At 40.9% G+C, this 23,620-nt stretch overlaps 1 protein-coding gene across 3 annotated transcripts in view; it reads right to left on the bottom strand.

Annotated features, from left to right (window-relative positions):
• IQSEC1 (IQ motif and Sec7 domain ArfGEF 1) overlaps positions 1-23,620 on the bottom strand; it is a 566,448-nt gene that overhangs the window by 221,437 nt on the left and 321,391 nt on the right. For 2 of the 3 annotated variants that reach the window (XM_066596453.1, XM_066596449.1), the window contains exon 4: positions 12,278-12,334. The exons of the other annotated variant lie outside the window; for it this stretch is intronic. In XM_066596453.1, the coding sequence (XP_066452550.1) occupies positions 12,278-12,334 (57 nt within the window). The remainder of the gene's footprint in view (positions 1-12,277; positions 12,335-23,620) is intronic. 3 annotated transcript variants of the gene reach the window in all.

Here is a 23,620-nt window from a genome sequence, read left to right as displayed (position 1 = left end):
TACAAGTGGTGTGCAACATGGGCAGCAGGGAGGCCAAAGCGAAATTACTGTGCTTTGCCAGCTGAATGTGTTTTAATTTGCAGCTGTGAGCAGGGGAGTGGCCGTCACGGAGCACACATGTGCCCCGCGGCACGGACGGACGCCTGAGCGACGGAGGTGTGAGGCAGCGGCCGGGTGGGACGCATGGCAGAAATGCCGGCCAGGACTGAGGTGAGATGCTGCACAGTCTGGATCGATTTCTACCGGCCCTGGAGAGTTAGCCTGACGGTTACTGTTCTTCTTAGGCTTACATTATTAGCTGTGAATGCTGGGATGTTACAGCGGTAACATGGCAGCATTTACAGGTAATAATGTAAGCCTAAGAAGAACAGTAACCATCAGCCTAACCCTCCAGACCCAGCAGAAATGTATCTACAGGCTGCTAGGACCTTCCTGGCTTTACCCTATCGGGAGCTAGAGGTGTGTGACAGGGGCGTTCCTCCTGTCAAACCCCTAGCTTCCGGTATTGTCAAGGTATAATAATACCCTCTACCTTAATATTTGGCTGCAGCATATCCATAGGCTTAATTACGTGATGGAGACCAAAAAAGCTTACTTTTGGTCTCCATCAGCCAGTATATGATAGCATATCGCAAAACAGGTATGTAATAGCGTAATAGACTGTCATATTCCATACAACGGTATCCAGCAAAAGTAGTATACGTTAGGCCCAATGCTCACAGATAGATTCTTGCTGCAGAATCCGAAGCGTGCGTCCTCCTCCGGATTCCGCAGCAATAACCCTCCATAGCATGCAATGCAAAAAAGATTTGTCATGCACACGAGCGGAAACCAATTGTGGTTTCCACTCATGGATGAAAAATCGCAGCATGCTCCATTTTCCTGTGATTTCTGCACCGACAGATTCCATTGAAGTCAATTTTGGATGGACTGCGGATTCCACGGGAAAAGCAGGAGTCTCAAAAAATAAATCTGTACTGCGTATGTCAGAAGGCGAGCCATGTGGACCATCCGCAATACAGAAAAAGAAGACACTGACAGGTAAGTAGAGTCACCGGCCGCGGACACAAGGGTTTTCCCATGCAGAATCTGCGCGTGCTCATGTGCATTCGACCTTAAACATATTCTTTTTTTTTTTTTTACAGTGGAACTCTTTAGGTGACAGGTGCCACTGTATGGCATCTGCCAGAGGCCTTTGTTAAATGTACAGTATCCAGTGACAGGGTTTAGCTGCCAGGAGACAACAAATTGCTACGAAGTGTAAAAAACAAATCCTATACAGTACTAGTACGCTTTTTTTTCTTTTCTACAATGGGTCTTAGTGTAAAGGCCTCCACCTTTTGGCAGCTGTCATGCCTTCGTTGAATGTACACACTGTCAAACAGGGCCAATTAAGGTGATGTGAGCAAAGCCTTATTTATATATTTCCAGGAGGCATAACAGAGGAACAGTAACACTAACTAATCTACACCAGAATACTGTTATAAAAAGTTGCAATTTTTGTGCAAGTCCTGCTTGCACAAACATTTTGAGGTTTTTCTTTCTCCCATACGGTCTCCCTTACTTCGCTGAAGGTGGGCGTGGCTTGTCAAGAGGGAGCGTGGCCGTCTGGATTGACAGATATATAATTTACGCCACAACTGACATAAATGTCAGAAATGTACGCCTAAGGGTGGATTCAGACAAACGTATATTGGCTGGGTTTTCACACCCAGCCGATATACGTCGTCTCTCTCTGCAGGGGGGGAGCCTGGAAGAGCCAGGAGCAGGAACTGAGCTCCTGCCCCCTCTCTGCCTTCTCTCCGCCCCTCTGCACTATTTGCAATGGGGAGAGGTGGGATGGGGGTGGGGCTAATTCTCCAAATTTAGCCCCACCCCATCCCACCTCCTTTCATTGCAAATAGTGCAGAGGGGCGGAGAGGAGGCAGAGAGGGGGGCGGGAGCTCAGTTCCTGTTCCTGGCTCTTCCATCCTCCCCCCGTAGACTAGGACACCGTATATCGGCTCGGCGTGAAAACCGAGCCGATATACGGTCGTCTGAATCCAGCCTTATTGGGACCAGGCATATATTTCTGTGAAAGCACGCTGGGCTGCCGGGAATGCGCCTCTATGTATTCAGCGCACCGGGCGCTGAAGGAAATCTTACTAAGCCCAGTGCAAGAAAGTTGTAAATTTTCCCCAGACCTCTAATAAAAATTGTTTTTTTATGGGCAATGCATGCATTTACTAAAATAGCCATGCCAGGAGAGCTGTCAGGGTCTCTTTAAAAAATGGCATTAATAGTAATCCTCTACTATTATGCGGTTGAAAATGCTGCTTTTAACCTCAAGAATGGGCTAATAATAACTGTAGTGCTGGAAGGAATGCTAAACTCCCCTGCTTGAACTGCACACTGGTAATAATATACTAAGGGAGTGATATTTCTGCAGACATCTAATATATTCTTGAAAGCTGCTGCAAAAACGGAGCTTCGCTGTGTTGGTTTTATTTAATGCAAGAAATCGTGTGTTCTGCCTCTTTATATTTCTACAGATGCAATAAAGTGGAATTGGCGCTCTTGTGATTGGAATAGCTCATAAGGCCACCTTCACACAAGTAGAAGCGTATTTGCCCGTGCTTGAGCGCTACGTATTTGCAGTATGAACTATGGTTTTTTGTGCAAGTATCGGTGTATTTTACAGTACTTTTTTACGCCTGCAGGGCATGTTCATTTGTGTGTGGCATGAAATGGCTAATTAGTCTAACGAGTTCCAGATGTGTTCTTTTTCCTGTGTAATTATGCAGTGTTTCACGCATCCCCATTGACTTCTATGGGGACTTTAGTTGTGCACATGCGCAGGAAAATAGAACATGTTGTGTTTTGTTTGCACGTCCGAAAACACACGTGAATTAACCCATTGAAATCACTGGGTTCTATTCTCTGCATAAATACCTGTGCAAATACGCCCGTGTGAAGGGGGTCTGAGCCACAGAAAACACATATCATGATCAGTTGTACAAGATTATAAACTTAGCTCTCCTCAGTCAAACTCGGGTCTGCTACATTTGTACTAGATTGAATATTTGCAATAGATTAAATATTCAGGTTAGGACAGGGATTTTAAGTGAATCCAAGCAATATGGCTGGGTATGGTGCACTTAGTAACTTGCATTTGAAGAGGAACTACCATGTCCTTATGTCAGCGGGGCCAGCAATATAGCTGTGCAGCTGCGGACCCACTGACTCCAATACTATTTTTCTTTCGTTCATACTTAGACCCTCATTTGGGCTCTTCTTAGATTTGTGAATGAGTTAAGTGGGCAGTTCCCACAGTCAATGGGTGACATCAAACTTGATTGACGGTGATCTTTGGGGACTGACACATTTACAGTGGCTGAAGCCAAATTGAAGAAGAGCCAATACGAAGGTACAGGAATGAGTATGAACGAAAAAAAGATAGCTGGAGTCAGCGGGCTGCAATATACAGCTGGCTCGGTTGACAAGAGCACGTAACAGGTCCTCTTTAAATGTTCTCAGTAAGAGAAACCAAGTAATCTTGTAGATCTGATACCTTTCAATGGCTAACAAAAATACATGAGGTTATTGTGAGCTTTCCGACATCTCAGGATCCTTCCACAGGCATAATAAAACAGATCTAGATGGGGTATGTATATGTATATATATATATATATATATATATATATATATATATATATATATATATACACACACACATACACACACACTATATATATTTTTTAAAATTTATATATATATACACACACACACAATATATATATATATATATATATATATATATATATATACACACACATACATATATATATATATACACACACATACACATATATATATATATATATATATATATATATACACACACATACATATATATACACACACACACACACACACTATATATTTTTTAAAATTTATATATATACACACACAATATATATATATATATATATATATATATATATACACACACACACACACATACATATATATACACACACACACACAAATGTACACACATGAGAAGACACAGATATGGCAAGAATAATTTGCACATAAAACAATACCAGACAAGATGTGAAGAGAAGTAAATACTTGATTAGTCCACTGGTCAGGAATGTGACAGTTTTATGATCTCTAAATTGGTGTTAAGGGGTCCCAGGTATGTGTGTTATCTCTCCTTCAGACCTGTAAACAAGGAGAATGAAACAATACCTCTGCAGCGCCACCTATTGGATGGTGGCCTTCCTTTAAATCAATGTATGACTTTTTATCAAATCTGTAAAACAATGATTGGGAATTGCACCACTTCTGGGTACTCTCCTTGGTAAGAGATGATGCCATCCCCTGACCCACTCATCCCCCAAATGTCTCCACTCACCCCCTGGGTGCTCTCCTTAAGGAAACCCCTCTTGATTTCCTTCAGACCTTTCACTGATGCAAGAATCCCGCTCAGAGGTTCATTCCATTCTTGAGGGTATCAAAAACAGCCATAAATTTGTACTCCCAGTTCTTCTGTGATGCTGCAACTTGAGTATTATCATACTGAAGGGAAACTTCATCTGTTCCATGTTGCGTCCATGACTAGAAAAATGTTTTGCCACATGTAATTCTGTCTTTCCCTCTGTAATTGTGTGGCGATGAGATCTCATCAATGACTCAGTTTTTGTCTTGTTTCCCCAACATAAAGGCCCCCAACAGGACATGTACTGCACAGGATCAGGTACATGACATTGGACATGGAACATGTGAAGGTCCCAGGGATCGTATAGTCCTGCTGTGTGTTGGGGATTTGTATCCTGTCCGTTGTCAGTACATGTGAGGTCCTCTTTAAACTACTTGTAGAGATTTATATCCAGCTGGCCTTTTCTTTTTTGCTATAAGTTGTCTTTATTCCTGATGTAATTTGTAATGTAAATAATTTTACTCTGGAAGCAGACTTTAGTACCATATAAAACAGGTGGATTTCTCTAGCAGGAGCATATACTATGCATGCAAATTTTGCAGAGGTGCCACACACACAATCTTTGACTAATTTTTCATGAATTTCTCTCCTGCATGTAAATGAGATGATTATAATGCATGGCAGATTGCAGAATATAGTTTTAGCATGGATCACAAGGTATTACATACTCCTACTAAATATAAATGTGACAGCAGAACTATGATCCATTAGGAGGCCAAGAGTAAATCAGCAACTTGTTAACGCAATGCTAATCATCAAAAATATATTTTCCCTTCTCCTCCCAACTCAGCTAGATGGGGATGTCAGGTCCATGGAGGAAACTGGATAAATGGCTGCAAGACACAGTTTTTGTCGCTTATCACAGGGGGACACCATTAAACGGAAAAGGTAAAAAACAATTTCCAGCTGTCAGAGAAATCTACTGCCAAAAAAATCCCATGCCTGTAGCCCATGTTAATTGCATGTATGTATGTTATATAAGGAAACGGACTGGAATGAGCGTTGCAAACAACTTGAAGCAGAAGCCATGAGAGGCCATATGAGGGGCCTATTTTCACATGTTAAGATGGCCCGATAACCTTTCTTGGCACGCAACACCACAATTAAAGGAAAAAATGAGAAGGAACTGAATGACCAACAGAATATTAAGGATGCAAAGGGAATACTCAGAGGAACTATATGCCTGCAACCACATACCTGGACCATTGCATGATGTGGAGGCTGTGGACTTGGAGCCCTCCATTATGGAGTCAGAAGTGGTTATGGCAATGAAACAACTAGCCAAAAATAAAGGACCAGGCATAGATAACATACCGGCAGAGCTATTGCTGCCAGTAAGAGTGAAAACCATCACAGCGCTGTGCCAGGCAGTATGGGCATCCACACAATGGCCACAGGACTGGAAAAGATCTGTCTTCATCCCTCTACCAAACAAAAGGCAACTCCCAGAATTGCTCCAACTACCGAACAATAACCATAATTCCGCATGCAACCAAGATCCTTCTCAAATTATACAGGAAAGACTGAGATCAGTAGTTAAGCCGCAGCACTCCCTGATGCGCAGGCAGGATTCCGGTGAGGACGCAGTACTCGTGACCATTTTGCAAACTTGCGATGGACCATGGAAAAAGCTCTAGAATACCAAAAGAATATCTACATGTGCTTCATCGACTACATCAAGGTCTTTGACTGCGTTGACCATGACAAGCTACGGCAGGAGCTGGGTATATCGGCACATCTAGTCAAGCTAATAAAATCACTTTATACCAATCAAGAAGCCACTGTGAGAACACAGTATAGGGACACAGATTGGTTTGAGATCGGCAAAGGTATCCGTCAAGGCTGCATCCTCTTACCCTTCTTGTTTAACCTATATGCCGAAGTTATAGAACGTTCCACAGTACACTTTGCAGAAGGGTACCTCATCACGGAGGGGCCCTGCATGCATGATGACATCACTCAACGTGACACTGTGTGCCAAGATACATTCCAAAGGGACAGGATAGTGGCCATCTTTGTGACTGATTATATTTCTAAATTTCATTCTAAAGGATTACTTTGTCCTCTGAGTGCTTTATATTACAAAAAAAGTGTTAGAAAAGTTTTGTTTATAGCTATAATCAATAAAAGTTGATTTAGTACAAATAGATGTATTAAAATTTGTCAAGTGCTGACAGATTTCACAAAACTACAACTGATTTACCCAATAAATTTTTCCAACTAAAGCCTTTGGACAAGATCAAACTTTTCTCGCTCAGAATTGGTCAGGGAGGTCTCGAGGACAGAGACCTCCCCAATAAGTAAGTTCTCTAACTAAAACCTTTGCATGACTCCTAATGAGTACAGGACCAATTTTCCTATCTTTTGTTTGTATTTCTTCAGCCAACAGCTATTCCTCTCAAAGTCCCCCTTACACATTCATGCTTGATGACAACTGGTACCAGTGCATTCTGTGCACCACCGCATATAATATCCTCATGTTAGTTAGTGTGAAGATGTTATTTGCGGAGCGAGGAGTTTCAAAGAAAGAAAGAACACGTTAACCCTTCTCTGCCGAGCTGATGCTCTTGCTTGAGGACCTTTAGATAGGGTCACATGAGCATATAACATGACCCTATCTCAAAGACCCATCAACAAACCATTCTACATCTTTGCCTGGCAGAGATGATTGCACACTACCAGTGTTTCGCTCGGATCTGCCCCCCACTCCTCTCAGTCCTAGCTGCTCCCAGGGCAAATGCCCCAGATGCCCCACTCCAACTACACACCCGGTATATACAAATATACATACACACATATTATATATATATATATATATATATATATATATATATATATATATATATATATATGTATGCAAACTTAATTGAAACAGAAGCCATTGGAAAATCAAATTAAAGTTTGCTGCAACTGTTCATGTAATATCTTAGGTGTCAAATTAAAGGGTGATACTTCAGCACATATTTTTAATTGTACTGATGAAGTTGCCTATATAATTATATCTTTTTTCCATTTACAATCCAGAAAAAAATGTTAAATTTTAATACTTATGAAGAATTAAATACCAATATAACTGTAAGATGTGAGAAATGTTGCAACATTTTTAAAACTGCAAATGATGAAGTGAGATCTAATAAAAGTGTCCAGACGCTACAGGAAATGAAAGCAATAATCACTGAGGCATGAAAAAAGGGACGCACATTTTATCATGCATTTCCAGACTTCAAGATGAAACAAATTACATTTCTTTGCACTATGAATCTAGCAGCCTAAATTATGTAAAACACAGTGGATGACATTAGCGGAGAACTGGCCTGCCATGTATAGTGCCGTTATGTGTGAACACTTTAGCTTAAAGGGGTTTTCCGGTACTTATAGGGGCTTAAAATGAAGAAAAATTGAATATTCACCTATCCCGGCCGCTCAGCCACTCACAGCCTTCAGCAGGCATAGGAAAATCACTGCTGAAGCCAGTCAGTGGATAAGTGTTCACATGCACTATGAACGGCACGTGACTGCCCGCTGCTTCTTACGGTTTCCGTGCAGTGGGCACCAAGGCTGCAGTTCTCGACGGGGAGCTGCCAGGATAAGACAATATTCAATTTGTATTCATTTTAAGCCCTTTTACCTTCTGGAAAACCTCTTTAATTAAACCAGGTCCTTATCTTCCTATCATTCGTAACATACAACATAACATGGTGTAACTGAATGTGTAAGCGCAACGTCAGTATATAAATGTTACTGCGCCAATGTATGACTCTTACAAACAATAGGGCAGATTTGCTAATGCAAAACAAGACAGCCCAAAGCGCACCAAATTTATCAAAGTGGGCACACTATGTGATTTGGCACATCTTTAGACACTTTTTATCTAATGTTATGCCACCTCTTAGTTTGCTTACGTTAGACCATTTTTGTGCAAAATTTTGGTACTCTTGCTGCATTCAAGCCATGCCCATTTCCAATAAAACATGACCCTTTCTGATAAAACCACTCCCCTTGTCTAGCTTTGTGCAAAAATAGTTTAAAACACAAACAATCTGGTGCAAGGCATATACGCCACATTTTTTTAAAGATTTAAACATAGAAATTGAGCCAGTTCTGGCACAGTTAACTTAGTAGATCTCCCCAATGGATCCACTTACATTCATATCTTTTAATGGGTTTCATCTAGAGATGAGAGAGCATGGTCGGTAAAGGCAGATACTCAAGCGAGCATCGCTCTTCTCAAGTAACTGCATACTCGTCCGAGCAAATGCGGGGGGGGGGGGGGGGGAGTGAGAGACTCCTATGGGAGCTGGAAAACACGCACCTCCCATTATGTGAATGGGCTAATTAAAATATCTTCACGTGACCTTTGGTGCAGTGTAGCCTATAATGTGCTAAAACAGCGCTTGTGTAAATAAAGTCTGATGCCTCTTTCACACGGCCGCAGGTGTTTTTACGTGCGCCTGACGGCGCCATAAAAACGTGTGAACTGACGCACAAATCTAACGTTTGTGTGCCTGTTCAGACAGCCCAGGCCTGGAGCATATATGCCGAGACCGCAATGCCATTGGGTGGGGACAGACAGCTTAGCTCTGCTAAACTGTCTCCACCCTTCCCTCCCCCTCGTCGGGTCACCTCCTCTGTCCTCTCCTAAGCTAAGTTCCAGCCCCCTGTTCACAGCCAGCAACGGAAGGGGGCAGAGCAGAGCGGAGCTTAGCTCTGCCTCCATCCCGCCGCATCCTATTGCAAACAGCCAAAGGGGAGGAGAGAGGAGGAGCGAAGGGGAGGGGAGTTTAGTAGTCACACTGCTAGACTCCCTCCCACCTCCCGTCTCCGGCTGCTGTCATTGGCTCCCATTAGAGTATATGCAGTGAACGACGTATACCAGGCAGAAAGATGGTTCCAGGACTATCTTTCCTGCCCGCCGTAAAAGCGCCCAGCACTATATTGGCCAGCCGGGCGCTTTTACACCAGGGGGATATGTCTGTGTGATCTGATGCATGGGAATCCAATGCATCAGATGATAGCGTATATTGGCCAGCTGTGAAAACTGCAGCCGATATACGCTTGTGTAAATAACCCTTAGGGAGATAATATGTGAATGCCAACGGTAGTTGCTAGCTTTGATAATTTTTACTGATAATTGCCTGGTTGCAATTGGATTTCCAGGTACAGCCCAGCATTTAAAGGGTACCTAACTTTTCAGATTACGTTCCAGATAGCTGCTGTATGTGTACATGAGGAATAACACTATTTCTGGCCATTATATGACCTGTAGCCTGCATTTTTCACTAGTCTTCCACTCAGTAGGTAGTATCTCTGGTTTTCAGTTCTCTCTGAGCTGGTGGGAGGACACTGCTGATATGCTGTGTTCTATATACTGCACATGGAAAAAACAGATTCTGCTGTTTGTAGCACACATAAAAATGACTGCATTAAGAAGGGCATTATACATAAGTTTTGAGCAGTGTAGATGCGATTCCGGTAGCTGTAGGACAGTGAATCACTTACAATTAGCTGTGTGAGTGTCTTCTTCTGCCTCCCCCCTCTTTGAGATGCACTTCAATGGCAGGATAAATCATCACCCTCCTTCAATTTCTGTTCTCGGTCTTGTTAGCTACAGTATGTTACTAGAGATGGACTTCATATGGAAACAGGCAATGGACAGCAAATTATAAGACACCTAGGGGCAGCACTTTAGAGGGATTTTTCAGCACAAAAATGTCATTTTAGACAAAGAAAGTGATTTGCACTTTTGCTATTTTTATCACATTGGCAATCAGACAATCACTTTGTTGACAACTATGTGACTATTTAAGGGTAAACAGCGAATCCTAACAACACTCGTAACAGCACTTTTAATTTCTTTATGGGTTGTGATGGCAATTCATTACAGAGTACTGGTCAAAGCAGCATTAGGAGCTATTACACGAGTGCCACGAGCGCTCACTATTTACCTTTAATTGTCGGGCTGCAGCTAGACTTAAGCGCAGCTCAGTAATCTTCAGTAAATCGTATACTTTAGTGGCGGCTGTTAATGTTTATGTACTAGCCCTCTCTGTTTAGTAATGAAACTTGTTCTGGTAACATTTGAGAGCACTAGTACCGTAGTAGCTCAGATCCAGAGCAATACAGTGCAGCTGAAAACTATGTGGTTTTAATGACATGTTGTAAATGTGCATGCTGCATGCCCTATCCACTTAAGTTTTATTACAAATTTGCAGCTGTTTTGAAACAGCATTAAAAACATAAATGAAAATGATGCAAATCCTTTAACATGCGGCGCCGCAAGAAGCTTATTTTGCAAAAAAGTCAGTTGACTTCATCACATGCACCACAAGATTCAAAGCAAAGTTAAATTGCAGCACACTGTGTATTATGCAAAGGGACAAGTACCCTGAAACAGCTACCTACAGTTGGGTTTCCAGTTTAGCCAGTATCCTTAAGGCCCTTTCATATGGGTCGATGATTGGCTTAATGAATGTTCATTACCAATCATTGCCTTGTGTAAATATGGCATGACCAGCAATCAGCTGAAAAACGGACATAAAAATTGTTTGAAAGTAGCACATCTCCCCCTGTGTAAACAGGTAATGTGCTGCTGACAAATGCTAACCATATAGTAACACATACAGTAGGAAGATTGCCACATGTTAACAAGTACCGACTGACTTGCTACAGCATCGATTGGCGCTTGTTACAGGCCGAAACTCGTCCCACAGAAAATGCCCCTCCGACTCTGTTCAGACCTCTGTTAAAATTTCCATTTATTTGTTCCTTTACAGGAACACAAAAGCAAAGATAATGAAATTTCAGATGCATCATATGATGGACACCAACGTCAGCCAACAGAACCCATTGACTATAATTGGCTCAGTTGGTTTTCCATCATGGTGTCTGTAAAAGAACAAATAATGATGATGAATGCTCTTTACGCTGGTATTTATGATAGAACCCCCTGAAAGAACCTTTGATCAAAAGTGTCATCAGAACTTTATGTTGCTAAGCTTGTAAAAGGGTTGGACATTGACTTACAGATTAGCTACCTCTAATAGGTGGCACTACAGAGGATTTTTTTCCTTCTGTATGAGAGCTAAATTACATACTTTTTTCCCTACTGAGCATTGCCTGTAAAAATCCATACTATGGCTGGATCTCTTTAATAATAACCAGTACCCCCATAGCTACATCCACGGCATATACCCTACCCAATGAGTACCTTGCACTGGATTTATGAGGGCTAAGTGCCCTGAAACGACTGTCTACAGATGGGTTTCTGGTTTGACTAATATCTCTAGGCATGTCCGGCATAGCTTGTTAGAAAGTCACACATTGACTTATAGAGTAGCTACCTCAAATAGGTGGCACTAGAGAGAAAATTTTCTTCCCTTTGGAGGAGACATAATTTACATACTGTTGTACCCCCCAAAAATAATACCTCATCGACAAAGCTATATGAGGTTCAAGGTGCAACTTAAAATTGATTTGATGTGACTTCTCCATTGTTAATAGACTCTGAAGATGATCCAGCAACTTGAATAAAATACACAGATCGAGTGCAGCCAGTTCTTTGTCCCTACCTCAAGAATTGACTTCTTAATGTTGAATGCCTTCTCCTCTATAGAAGGTTCATACTGACTTCCTGAACAGTAGTAATAGACCTACATTGCTAACACTTAAAAGGAAGATAGGTAATAAAACAGCCAAGGGTATATTAAAATAGACAGATCGAGCAACCTTCTTAATGACTCATGCTAAGCAGATAACGGAGAATCTGCCCGGTTAATACAGTGCATTTCACAGTACCTTAGTGGTTCTGTAGATAAACTGCTCCTGGTTTCCAAGGAGGTCCGTGGGTAATAACTACATAATGAGAAGGAAAGAGAAATCAGAACCTGCTTAGAAGACTCCTCAACCCATTAATCAATACCATGGGTATCTGTTCTCAATGGTGGATGAGACTTTAAATAAGAAAATGCACCAAGATGATTCTAGTAGGCACTATGGGTTTAAGCATTAAACCCTTGGTGTTTTTTAGCTATTAGCATCTTATTGTTTCCGAATGTATAAATCCATTACCATAGTACACGCAAAATGTTAATAATAATTAAAAGTGCAGGTGCTCCAATAAGGTTGACCTTTGACGTGTAATGCTATATCCTATGACAAACAGTCCTGATGATTAATTTGAGGGTTCACGTCCCCTTGCTGTGTGGCTTGCCTTGGAAGTCCTGAGTTATGACCAAATGTATTGGCAATCAACATTTTTGCAGATGTGTCCTAACCACCAAACTATACTAATTCGGATGGCATAATACAAGTGTCAAATTTCACACTGAAATATGTATTAACGAATATTTGCAAATTTTATAATATGTTGTTTTTCCATATTTAGACTTAAGACTACATGGTGGCTCTAAACACGACATGTCGTCTGGCCAAGGATAGCACAATGGCCCCGCTGCATCACATCCTAATGAAAGTTAATGGGGCTGTGTTGTGACTCGGAAGTTACTGCAACCTGACAATCGTAGGGAATCCATCAGGTTTGGACTTGTGTGTGTCAGGTCACAGTCACAACAACTTCAAAGTTGTAGCGTGACTGGACTCACAATAGGATACAATGTGGCAGTGCCATAGCTTGATCTTTGGACGTCCAACGTATTTCACCATGTAGCCTTATCTTTAAAAAAACTCTGTCCTTCATTTATGAGTTGAATGTGGCTTCCCTGGTACAGAGCGTTGGGGACATCTGATGTAAACACTGGCGCCAAATTTTAAATATTCTGGAGAATTATTAAATTCTGCAATTAAAATACAAGAGGCCCCCAGTCATTACAGTGATGCTTTTGTCCCAGAATAATGAATAGATATGTTGTATAAAATACTTTGTGACATGGCACACAGAGCAGAGGCCTCCAACCTTTGGTAAGCCACAAGCTACTATTAAATAAAATAGATATCCTGGAGCCCTAGTGAGTATTCAAGGGGACCTGCCATGTCTTAAAGTCAGCTGGGCTTGCTGCATAGGTCTGCAGCCATGGCCCCACTGAGTCTAGCATCTCTTTTCTTGATACTCACCCCCATTTACCAATATGTTTTTTTCTTAGATCTGGTTCCCAGCACTGTGAATCTGTCGAATTGGTGGTCCCTCACCACTCACTGTCAATGAGTGATATCAGTCTGTCAATCAAGTCCAACGTCACCATTACCAGTGAGCAGTGTGGACCACCCACTTGAACAGAGGTGAGTATCAAGAGAAGAAAGTGGTGATCGAGTCAGTGGGGCCATGGTTTCAGATCTATGTAGCCAGCCCGGCTGCCTTTCTAACATGAGAGATCAACAAGATAAAAAGCCTGTTTCAGATATATAGCTTGATAATATGACCTGAGTGCCATATGCAGTATAGCTCTTGAAACAATGATTGGGGAATGCAGCTATAGACGATAGCAAAAAAAAGCACCTATAGAATTTCCATCCCCAAAATGGCTGACCAACACCACTCTACCTATTCCCTACAGCATAGAAGGTTGATCTGACCCTCAGTCTTCAATTTCCATGCCACTATTTCAGGTAGGTTCACACCAAATATAAAGATAAATGAGTAGACCATTTCAGAAAATCTAAATTTGATGAGTTACTGAAGATGACTAGATCTAAGGAATATCCCGAATGGAATGAATAGAGAAAGCGGTACGTTGTATTCAGATGTCAATATCATTAGCAGCATTAGGAGAAAAATAAACCCTATTTAGTAAGAACATTCACTGAGGACCTGTTCTGACAAAATATAATTCAGTCTGACACAATACATTAATGGGGTTCTTGAGCTTTCCATTTATTTTCTTTTGGTGCCAGTGAAGAATTAGGAATGCGTTTCATTTTTTCTTTTTAGCCTCGTAGTTTACATGTTTCTTCTTCAGCTTCATTGTTTTTTTGAGACAGTGTAAAAGGGTAGGATTAATTTATTTCTAATTGGATGTACCGCTTAACTAAACCTTTATATTACTGTCAGCTTAGATTGTTCCACTTATAATAGTGGAGGAAATAAAATGAGGATATTAGCATTTTTAATAAATTAATCTTTCTGTCAGACACATTTATTAAAATACTGAAACCTTTTTCTTCTTTGGCTGTGAGACATAATTATTAGAGTACTGCTGCAAAAATATATTCATAGGGTTTATATACATCAAATATCACATGTCACATACTTATCCTACTTGTACGTATTTTCACTGGTCAGTCCTGCAAAGCAGGCTTGGAAGGGATCGAGTTTATGCAAATTTGTGAGAAAAATAAGCATTTTGTGTGTACCAGGGTGTAGTAAGGGAAATTCTTTGATATATAATATGTACAGGTTGCATGTTTTGACGGTTTTTGTTGACGTCGATAAGGAGTCATTTTCTTTTTTACGTATATATTTTTATTTTGTTCTCTAATTTTATTTTACTTATTTTTATACTATGTTTTTTTGCCAACTATATCCCCCATCATGCCATATAAGACCTCTGGGGGTCATTCACATTGTGTTTTTTTCTTTCATACTTTTCCACTGTAGCTGGGAAATGCATAGGAGCCGCACCCACAGGAGCCCCAGTTACAGGGGAAAACATCCCCGTGTAGTTACAGTAGTCACAAGCAGAGCTTATCAGAGTCTGATAGGATCCTGCAGCTCTTCTGTGACAGAGGGCACCTGACGGTCATGTGATTGTCGGGTCGCATAGTGGAAGTAATAATTCACACTATAGTACATACAATTCATTGAGTGTTATGTAGGTGGAAAAAAGAAGGCAGAAGAGGTTAAAAACTGCTTCTCCCTCCTCCTCTGGGTCCTTGGCTGTGTCCGACAGCTGAAGACCCGACCTTTTCCTGCTTAATTGCAGAGGCTTTAATCCCACGCCGTACATCTCCTATCAGCCAGGATTAAAGCCCAGGACTAAGCTCTATAGATTTATCATGCTTGGTCCTTAAGGGGTTCAATGGGTGCAATTGAGTCAAATATTAGGAAGTATGCATCTACCAGTGGGCATCTGAGATCTCTTTCACCGGGGCTATGTTTGTTATTTCCAGTGAGAGAAGTCTCCAGCCATTTCAGAAGTGTTTTGGGACCTACAAAAGGGGGTATAACCCCCTCAGCTCAAGAACCCACACTAATGCCATTTTCTGACATGTTTACATGGCATGTGATAAGATACATTTTAAGTGGATGCCTCATTTAATAAGTGTTTGTCTCGCTCTCTCTCTCTATATATATATATATATATATATATATATATATATATATATATATATATATATATATATATATATATATATATATATATATATATATATATATATATACATATACATATACTATTCTCATCCCATCTTTGACCCACATTTGGGCTTTGACACTGACACCAAATGTTAACCCTTTCCAATCCAATTTCTAACCTGGTTTTCCTAGGGGGCTTACTCTTTTTTTTGCCCTTATACAACGGCGCTACATGCTGGCTAAAGCCAGTACTGCATTAGGTGACACATTGGATAGGCTCCGACAGCAGAGAGGCTGGCAATATACAGTAAGGGAACCCCGACGGACGTCTTTCAACATCGAAGCTGTAGAGCCTTAAATCATAATGTCTTCAGAGGTCAGACAGTGGATTGGAAAGGGTTAACATGAGTGCTTTTTTTGCTCTATGACATACTGAAATGTTTCATGATTTTTGGTTTAGGTAACATGAAAGTTGACCATTTTTTGCATACCAGCCTTATTTCGATGTGCTGTGAAAAGGCATCAGAAGGGACACTGTAAAAAGGTGTATTGGCAGTCAATTAAGTAATTAAAGGCAACCCAGCCCAATGTATATTCAGTCCTATTTCTATTATATACAACAGTAGAAGCTGAGTAGACGGATATATAGTTTTGTGGGGAAATATTCAGAATAGCCGATGATGTATACATTGAAATCTCTGCTTTTTCTTTGTTTAGAATTCAGTGGGTGGTCTTATAAGTGAATGACAGCTATCTCTATGCACACTGATTCAGCCAATCACTGCATAGTATTGCCTACTGGACTCCTACTTGTCGAACAACCAGAGATTTAAATGCATACATTACAAGTCAGGTGCTCCTGCTCTATAGCATCCTGCCAGCAAATCTCACTGGTTTCATTTAAAGGGGTTTTCCAGTACAAAAGAGAAGTTCTGAATATGCTGAAATCTAGGAGGTACAGCTAACCAGTGGCCACCTGTACCTTTTATCTGCCGCTCTGGATCCTCTGCTTCGCTCCGTTGAGGTGAGGATTACAATTTGCGTTTTTTAACTTTAAAAAAAGTGTATTTGTATTTCTGTGAAAAACGCGCGTTGGCAAGAACAGTATTGGGCCAAGACTCTCGGCTCGATATCGCACTCGTTCATGTGACTGCAGCCTTAAAAAAATAAATAAAAAATAGTTTCCTGCCATCTTTTCCCCCCCTGATGAATGCACTGGTTAGACTCGAATATCTCCTTCACTGGCACATTCCCATCTTCATTACAGCATTGTGTGAAACTTATCATAACTCTCAGGACTTCCCATTCCTCTGTCCATCATTGGTTTAACTGCACCATTTTCCATCTAAGCTACTTGAACATATAATGAGCTATCATTTCTTTAATTCCCCCTCAACAATCTGCTTTTACTGTCATTACTCCACCGAAATGGTCCTTTGTAAAGTACTCTGGGACATATTGCTAAGCACAGGCATTGCTAAACCCATCTTACTTCATCAGTCTATTGCTTTTGTCTCTAGTCTCTTAGTCAGCTATTCCTCCCTTTGATGTCTTCTCTTTGTTGGCTGCTGTTCTTGGATCCATTTTCATTTCAATTTATACATGCACTTAGATTTTAGAATAATTTATATGCAGATCATATTAAAAGGGTTGTCCAGTTTGGAAGAAAAAAAAATTCCCTCCTAGCAAGAGAGGGCTGTGCCTTATTTGGGACCTCTATCAGCACTGTATGTCAGCGGAGGGTAAATACATAGTTGTTATCAGGAAAATGTAGAGAAAATTTGCTCATATCAATAGACCTTTTTAAAATAACGGGTTCTATTTTTGTGCAACGCACAAAACTTGCATGATTTGGTGAAGGTTGAGCATTGCCATTTTTGTAACCTATCATTGCCCTCCCTCCCCCCACCACACACATGCAGACTTTCCCCCATCAACAATAGTGCCTTCGTCACCCATCTACTAACTCGTTTTCCCCAAAATAAGACCGGGTTTCATATTAATATTTGATTTATCAGATTTGACTTTTTTTGCATGTGCAGCTGCCTGGACAGTATTTAAATTGACTTTTTTATTATCTGTAGCTAGGACTTATTTTTGGGGAGGTCTTATATTTCAAGCATCCTCAAAAATCATTCCAGAGCTTATTTTCAGGGTATGTCTTATTTTCAGAGGAACAGGGTATGCCTACCCATCATCCCAGCACTGGTAAGGCTGCACAAGTTAAAAACTGCTGCAACTACTTTGGTGTTAGTTAGCATTAGTGGCATAACCAATGCACTTTCTGTCTTCCACATAGAGAGCAACGATAAAAACACTAGAACGCTAGAAAATGCTAGCTTCTGACAAATTAGTACTAAATTGTTGATGCCTTTGAACTCCGGAACTGTCAAAGAAAGAAGGCATAAAACTGAGATATGCTGCTTCTTCCCAAGCGCCTGATACATAGCAGCATCCCCCTAATCGCAGTATACCGCTTCCATTGATCTCGATGGGGCCTTGCGGACAAGCACTCGAATGTGGAGTTTTCTAACTGCGATTTTCAAGCACTGCCTGCTCTATTTTGCCACGTTTTTGCACTTTTTAACACACTTCATCACCCATCACAATGATGGGATGCCTTAAAAACAGCAGTAGAATTGCGGCATTTTGCCGACGCTGCATGTGAGAGTGGCCTAATAGATACCATTACATTACAAATCTCCACTTGGGGGGCAGAGGAGACTTTGGTCTACAGAAACGTCTAAAGTTATGTTACTGGCATGCACTGCATCATTTATCCCATTTGCTAAAATTAAAATACGCTAATGCGCTTTTGTGCCGGTCTTACAAAATACCAATAGTTACTGTTGCTTACAGGGCATGTTTTCAATGCACCAGCTTTGGATACTTTGTGACTCTGATTGCACCCCGCTCTAATCTTTCCCAACAAATCACAAATTTAAAGACTTGCTACAACTCTACTGCATTGTGAGAGCTGAATGAAGCTAAGCTGTAATCTCTTCATATCTTGTCAGTTTCAGGGGCGGCTGATAAACTGTTCTGTGCTGTCAGACTTCTAGATGCTGCAGAACAAAGCCAGAGATATTGTGCTAATCACATACTGAGAGGAAACCGACTCTGCCAAAAACATTCATCAGCGCTCGCAGTACCACGGAAGGATTTCATCTCACTGCACCACTTACATTATTGGAGTGCTTTATTATTACCACACAAATAAGCACTCTACTTTCAATTGTTTACAAGTTTTGGCGGTAGGCCAAATTTTAATATTAGGAGATAATCGTGGTCGGAAAACAATTACATTTTTTTTCAGCAATCTTTGATTTCTCTGCAGGACTGGTATATCACACAGAACGATATGCTGGATTGCTATACCAATAGGTTCAATGTCTGCTGACGCACAATAATGTTGTTGAGTAAACTGAAGTACATATATTTATATGAGCAGACATAAGAAATATTTCTTGGGGCTATTATGTGGATTAAAGAATATCAAAGGTTAATTCTGCGTACCTTTAGTCTAAGGCACTGCAGTACAACTAGAATATAGTTAGGGGTTTTGCACCTTGATATAGTGTCACCTGCTGGTAAACATGAGTATTGCAGCTCTATAGATGATAAATTCCTACATTATCACATTATTATTCAGTTTCTTATTGTTTAGTTATGGAACATCATCTTTGACAGCGCTACACATTATAACATATAGTGGTAATATATTTAGGGTGAGCTCAGCAGCAAACTTACAGCTTAGGTCCCGTTGAAAGATCCAGAATATCACGCTAGTATAGTGCTGCAAGATACAACGCCTGGTTACTTACTGGATGAACAGAAACTGGCTTAAGATGGTAAAGTAACGTCTTCTATGTATATTTTGGCATTCACACTTGCTGCCTCCTTCCTTTCTAGACTGTAGGTTTCTGTACGTTTTCCTGCTAAGGCATTTTGTTTTGTTTAATATTTTCCTATAAGTCTATTACCCCATGTGTAAGTATATCAACCCCTTTAAAGGGGTATTCCAGAGACTGGGCAAAATTCTTAAAAAACTTCCCTAACATTTCCACTTATTGCCATTGTTCCAAATGCCCAAAAGTACAGTATTTATTTTTTTGTTGACCTGCACCACCGCTGCTTTCCAGCCACTTTCAGATTTCCACATTCTTATTTAAAATGCACTTTGTTTGATCATTCATATAGTATAATGTAATACCATAGTATTATGCTATACTGCATATTGACAGGCAGTCTATCGAGATGTGCCACAGGCACTCTGTGATAGGCATTCATTTATAGCAGCCTTGGCAACCAAATGGCACCCCATGATCTTATCGCAAGGGGACCATTCGGGATCTCCGAACACCGATTGGGGCATTTAAATGCCGCTGTGAGAATGAACAGCAGCATTTAAAGGGTTAACAGCCGTGATCAGTGCTCAATATACTCCCTGGGGCGTTAAGGGGTTAACTGCAACCAGAGCAGTTTTCCCATTTGGCACTATAGGCTAATGCCCTTGGACTACCCTGCTTGATATGTTAGGATCATGACATATCAGGATTTGTAGATTGTGTCAATGCACCCGCAGCTGTCATGTTTTAGACAAAAATAATTTTCTGCGCAAAGGCCCAATATAGTAATTGTATAAGAAGAAGAAAGTAATTGAACCCTTTAGAATCACCCGGATTTCTGCATTACTTACTAATAAAATGTGATGCGGTTGTTATTTAAGTTTCAATTGCAGAAAGACAATGTAACTAACCTAATAATGTATAAACATTTGTATCTTTCATGTCTTTTATTTTGCACATTGAATAATCATCCCCAGTGCAGGGAGAAAAGTAAGAAAACCTCTGTTAGGCTGGCTGCACATGAGAGGGCTGGATTCTGCATGCGGAATCCCACTGTGGAACCCGGCCATGGAAGCAGCGGCATCCACGCGTACCTGCTGTCTTCTGTTTTCATCTGTACTGCGGATGGTCTGCACGGCAAGCAGTCAGGCATGCGCAGCACAGATTTTTTTTCAAACTCCTGCTTTTCCCGTGGAATCCGTGACCTTTCCGCAATGTGATTGTGGAAGGGCCTTGGATCGTACGGCTTCCATTGACTACAACGGAAGCTGTCCACGCGGACTCCGCGGAAAAATGGAACATGCTGCCATTTTTACTCCACTTGCGGAAAACCGCAGTTGGTATCTGCAGGTTTGGAAGATGAATCAATTTCCCATAGTATGTGGTACGGACACCTGCCGCAGATTCCGCAGCAAATATCTGTTTGTGGGCAGGAGCCCTTAATGCTTTTTCTATTTGCGAAAAGATGTTTCAACTAAGAAGATAAGATTGAAAGTGTGATTTCACGGGTGCTTTTCTCATTAAACAAATGTACACAAAGCCTGGTTACTGACAAACTTGTTCTTCTCAAGAAAGATTGGTTAGTGTGAACCATGCTCCAATGCAAATAATTTTCAGTAGACCTCATATAATGTATTGGAAGGACATATGAGGCTGGAAAAGGCTACAAAAGCATTTCTAAAGACCTGCGGCTGCGAGTACATCATTCCAGAGTTAGACAAATTATCTACAAATGAAAAAATTCAGGACTGTTACTATTTTCCCTAGGAGTGGGCATCCTAATAAAATCACTCAAAGAGCACAATGAGTAATTCTTTAATAATTCCATTTTGTTTTAGAACTTTTAACCAAACTTGGAAACTGAACAAAGCTAAGTCAAGAACAGAAGACTTAGTGAACATAAAAACAATGAAAACAAAGTAATTAACAATGAAAATGCACCAAGCGCACATATACATTCTAGCATACATCTACAGCGAATATGGAATAATATGCATCCACCACTTTAGCAAACTAACAGAAGGAAGAATAAAAGATCAAGGATTGAACAGAGCTATAGTATTACACAATAATGTAACAGTTATGGAGGATTTGTGGTGAGGAAAACTGTCCAAGGTGCCCAAGCAAAGTATGTAGCATCCCTGTAGGCATATCTGTAGGAATATAACTCTTCCAGATGGTGAGAGTAATCGAGTTAATGACATCAATAAGAGAGGTAGCATCTGGCAACTTCTATGTCTTGGCAATTACCATAGAGAACACCAAGATAATATGAGAAAAAAGAATAGAACAGTGGGATGGAAGTTTAATCATGCGTAGGAAACAAAGAGCCAATACCGGGTCTGGAGCCACAAAATGGTTAGTCACCAAGTAGATGAAATTTTAAAAAATCACATTCCAGAAGAAGCAAATGATGGCACAATGAGTAATTCTGAAAGAGGTCAAAAGAAACCCAAAAGTGACAGCAAAAGACCTAAAGAATCTAAAAAACTACAAAAACTTCTGTTCATGTGTCCACTATTAGAAAAAGAATGATGTTTTGGAAGGAAACTGCTGCTGTCTGAAAAGAAAACAAACATTGCAGATCTCAAGTTTTCCCAAGACTACCTGGATGTTCCACAATGCTTCTCGAAAAATGTTCTATGGGCAAATTAAACTTTTTAGCACAAATACACAAGACTATGCTTGGAGGAAAAAGAACATGGTACACCAACACTCATCTCAGCTATGAAACATGGTGCAGGGAGCATCATGGTTTGGAGCTGCCTGCTGTCAGCGCCTGGATGCCTTGTGATCATTGAGGGCACAATGAATTCTAAAGAGCATCAAATACAGATGAGCAAGCACGCTCGGTTAAGGCAGTTACCGAGCGAGCATCGCTCTTCTCGAGTAACTGCATACTGGTCCGAGCAGATTCAAGGGGGGGGGGGGGGGGGGGGGCGGCGAGGGGGAGTGGGGGGGGGGGGGGAGAGTGAGAGAGATCTCTTTTTCTCTCTCTCACCCCCGCTCACCCCCGACGCCCCCCCAAATCTGATCGGACCAGCGATGCTCGCTCGAGTAACTGCCTTAACCGAGCATGCTTGCTCATCTTTAGCATCAAAGTATTTTACAGGAGAATGTATGGGCAGCCATCCATGGACTCAAGCTGAAGAGATGTTAGGTGATGCAACAAGAGAATGAAAGAAGTCACACAAATATCAACAAAAAATGGTTTAAAAAGAAAATGTATTGTTTTGGAATGGCCAAATCAGAGTCCTGACCTTAAAGGGTTTTTTTATCGTTACTATAAAACTTTTCTAGCAGCTGGGTCCGCTATAAAATCAAATAATAAATACTCATCTTACCTCAGACTCCAAAGCAGAGCTGAGCAACTTGCACTGCCCCGGCACCAGCTTCCGGGTAGCTAGCCAGGCAGAAGCATGTGACCGCTACGACCAGTCAGAGACCACACCCTCACATTCCCAAACCCCTAGAATCATGGCGGCCAGAATATGCATACTAATGCCAGGAGTACCAATGACGATGCTGATGCCTCTGATTAGCCACAGGGGTCATGTGCTTCTGCTCAGCTGTCTATCCGGAAGCCAGTGCTGGGCTGTGTGAGCAATACACATTTTTTAATAATATACTAGGTTCAGCTGCTGGAAAAGTTTTATAGCAATGCTAAAATCCCTCTAACCCAGTCCACATGCTATGGTATGACATGAAAAGTGCTGTACACACAAGGCATCCCAGAAATATTAAAGAACTGAATCAAATATGTGAGGAGGAATAATCCAACATTTCTCCTCAATGTTGTGCAAATCTTATTTGCAGCTAAAGTAGACATTTAATAATTGCTGCTAAAGAGGTATGTACTGGTTATTAAGCTCAAGGGTTCAATTACTTTTCTCCCTGAACTATTGAAGTTTACTTTAATGCTCAATCAAAAACATGAACAGTACAGCTATTTGTGTGTTATTAGCTTAGATTGTTTGTCTATAATGTGACCTAGATAACAATCAGGCCACATTTAATTCGTAATCAATGCAGAAATCGAAG

Source organism: Eleutherodactylus coqui, chromosome 3 (genome assembly GCF_035609145.1).
Source record: "Eleutherodactylus coqui strain aEleCoq1 chromosome 3, aEleCoq1.hap1, whole genome shotgun sequence".
Taxonomy (NCBI): Eukaryota; Metazoa; Chordata; class Amphibia; order Anura; family Eleutherodactylidae; genus Eleutherodactylus; species Eleutherodactylus coqui.
This window is presented reverse-complemented; position numbering and strand designations above follow the sequence as displayed.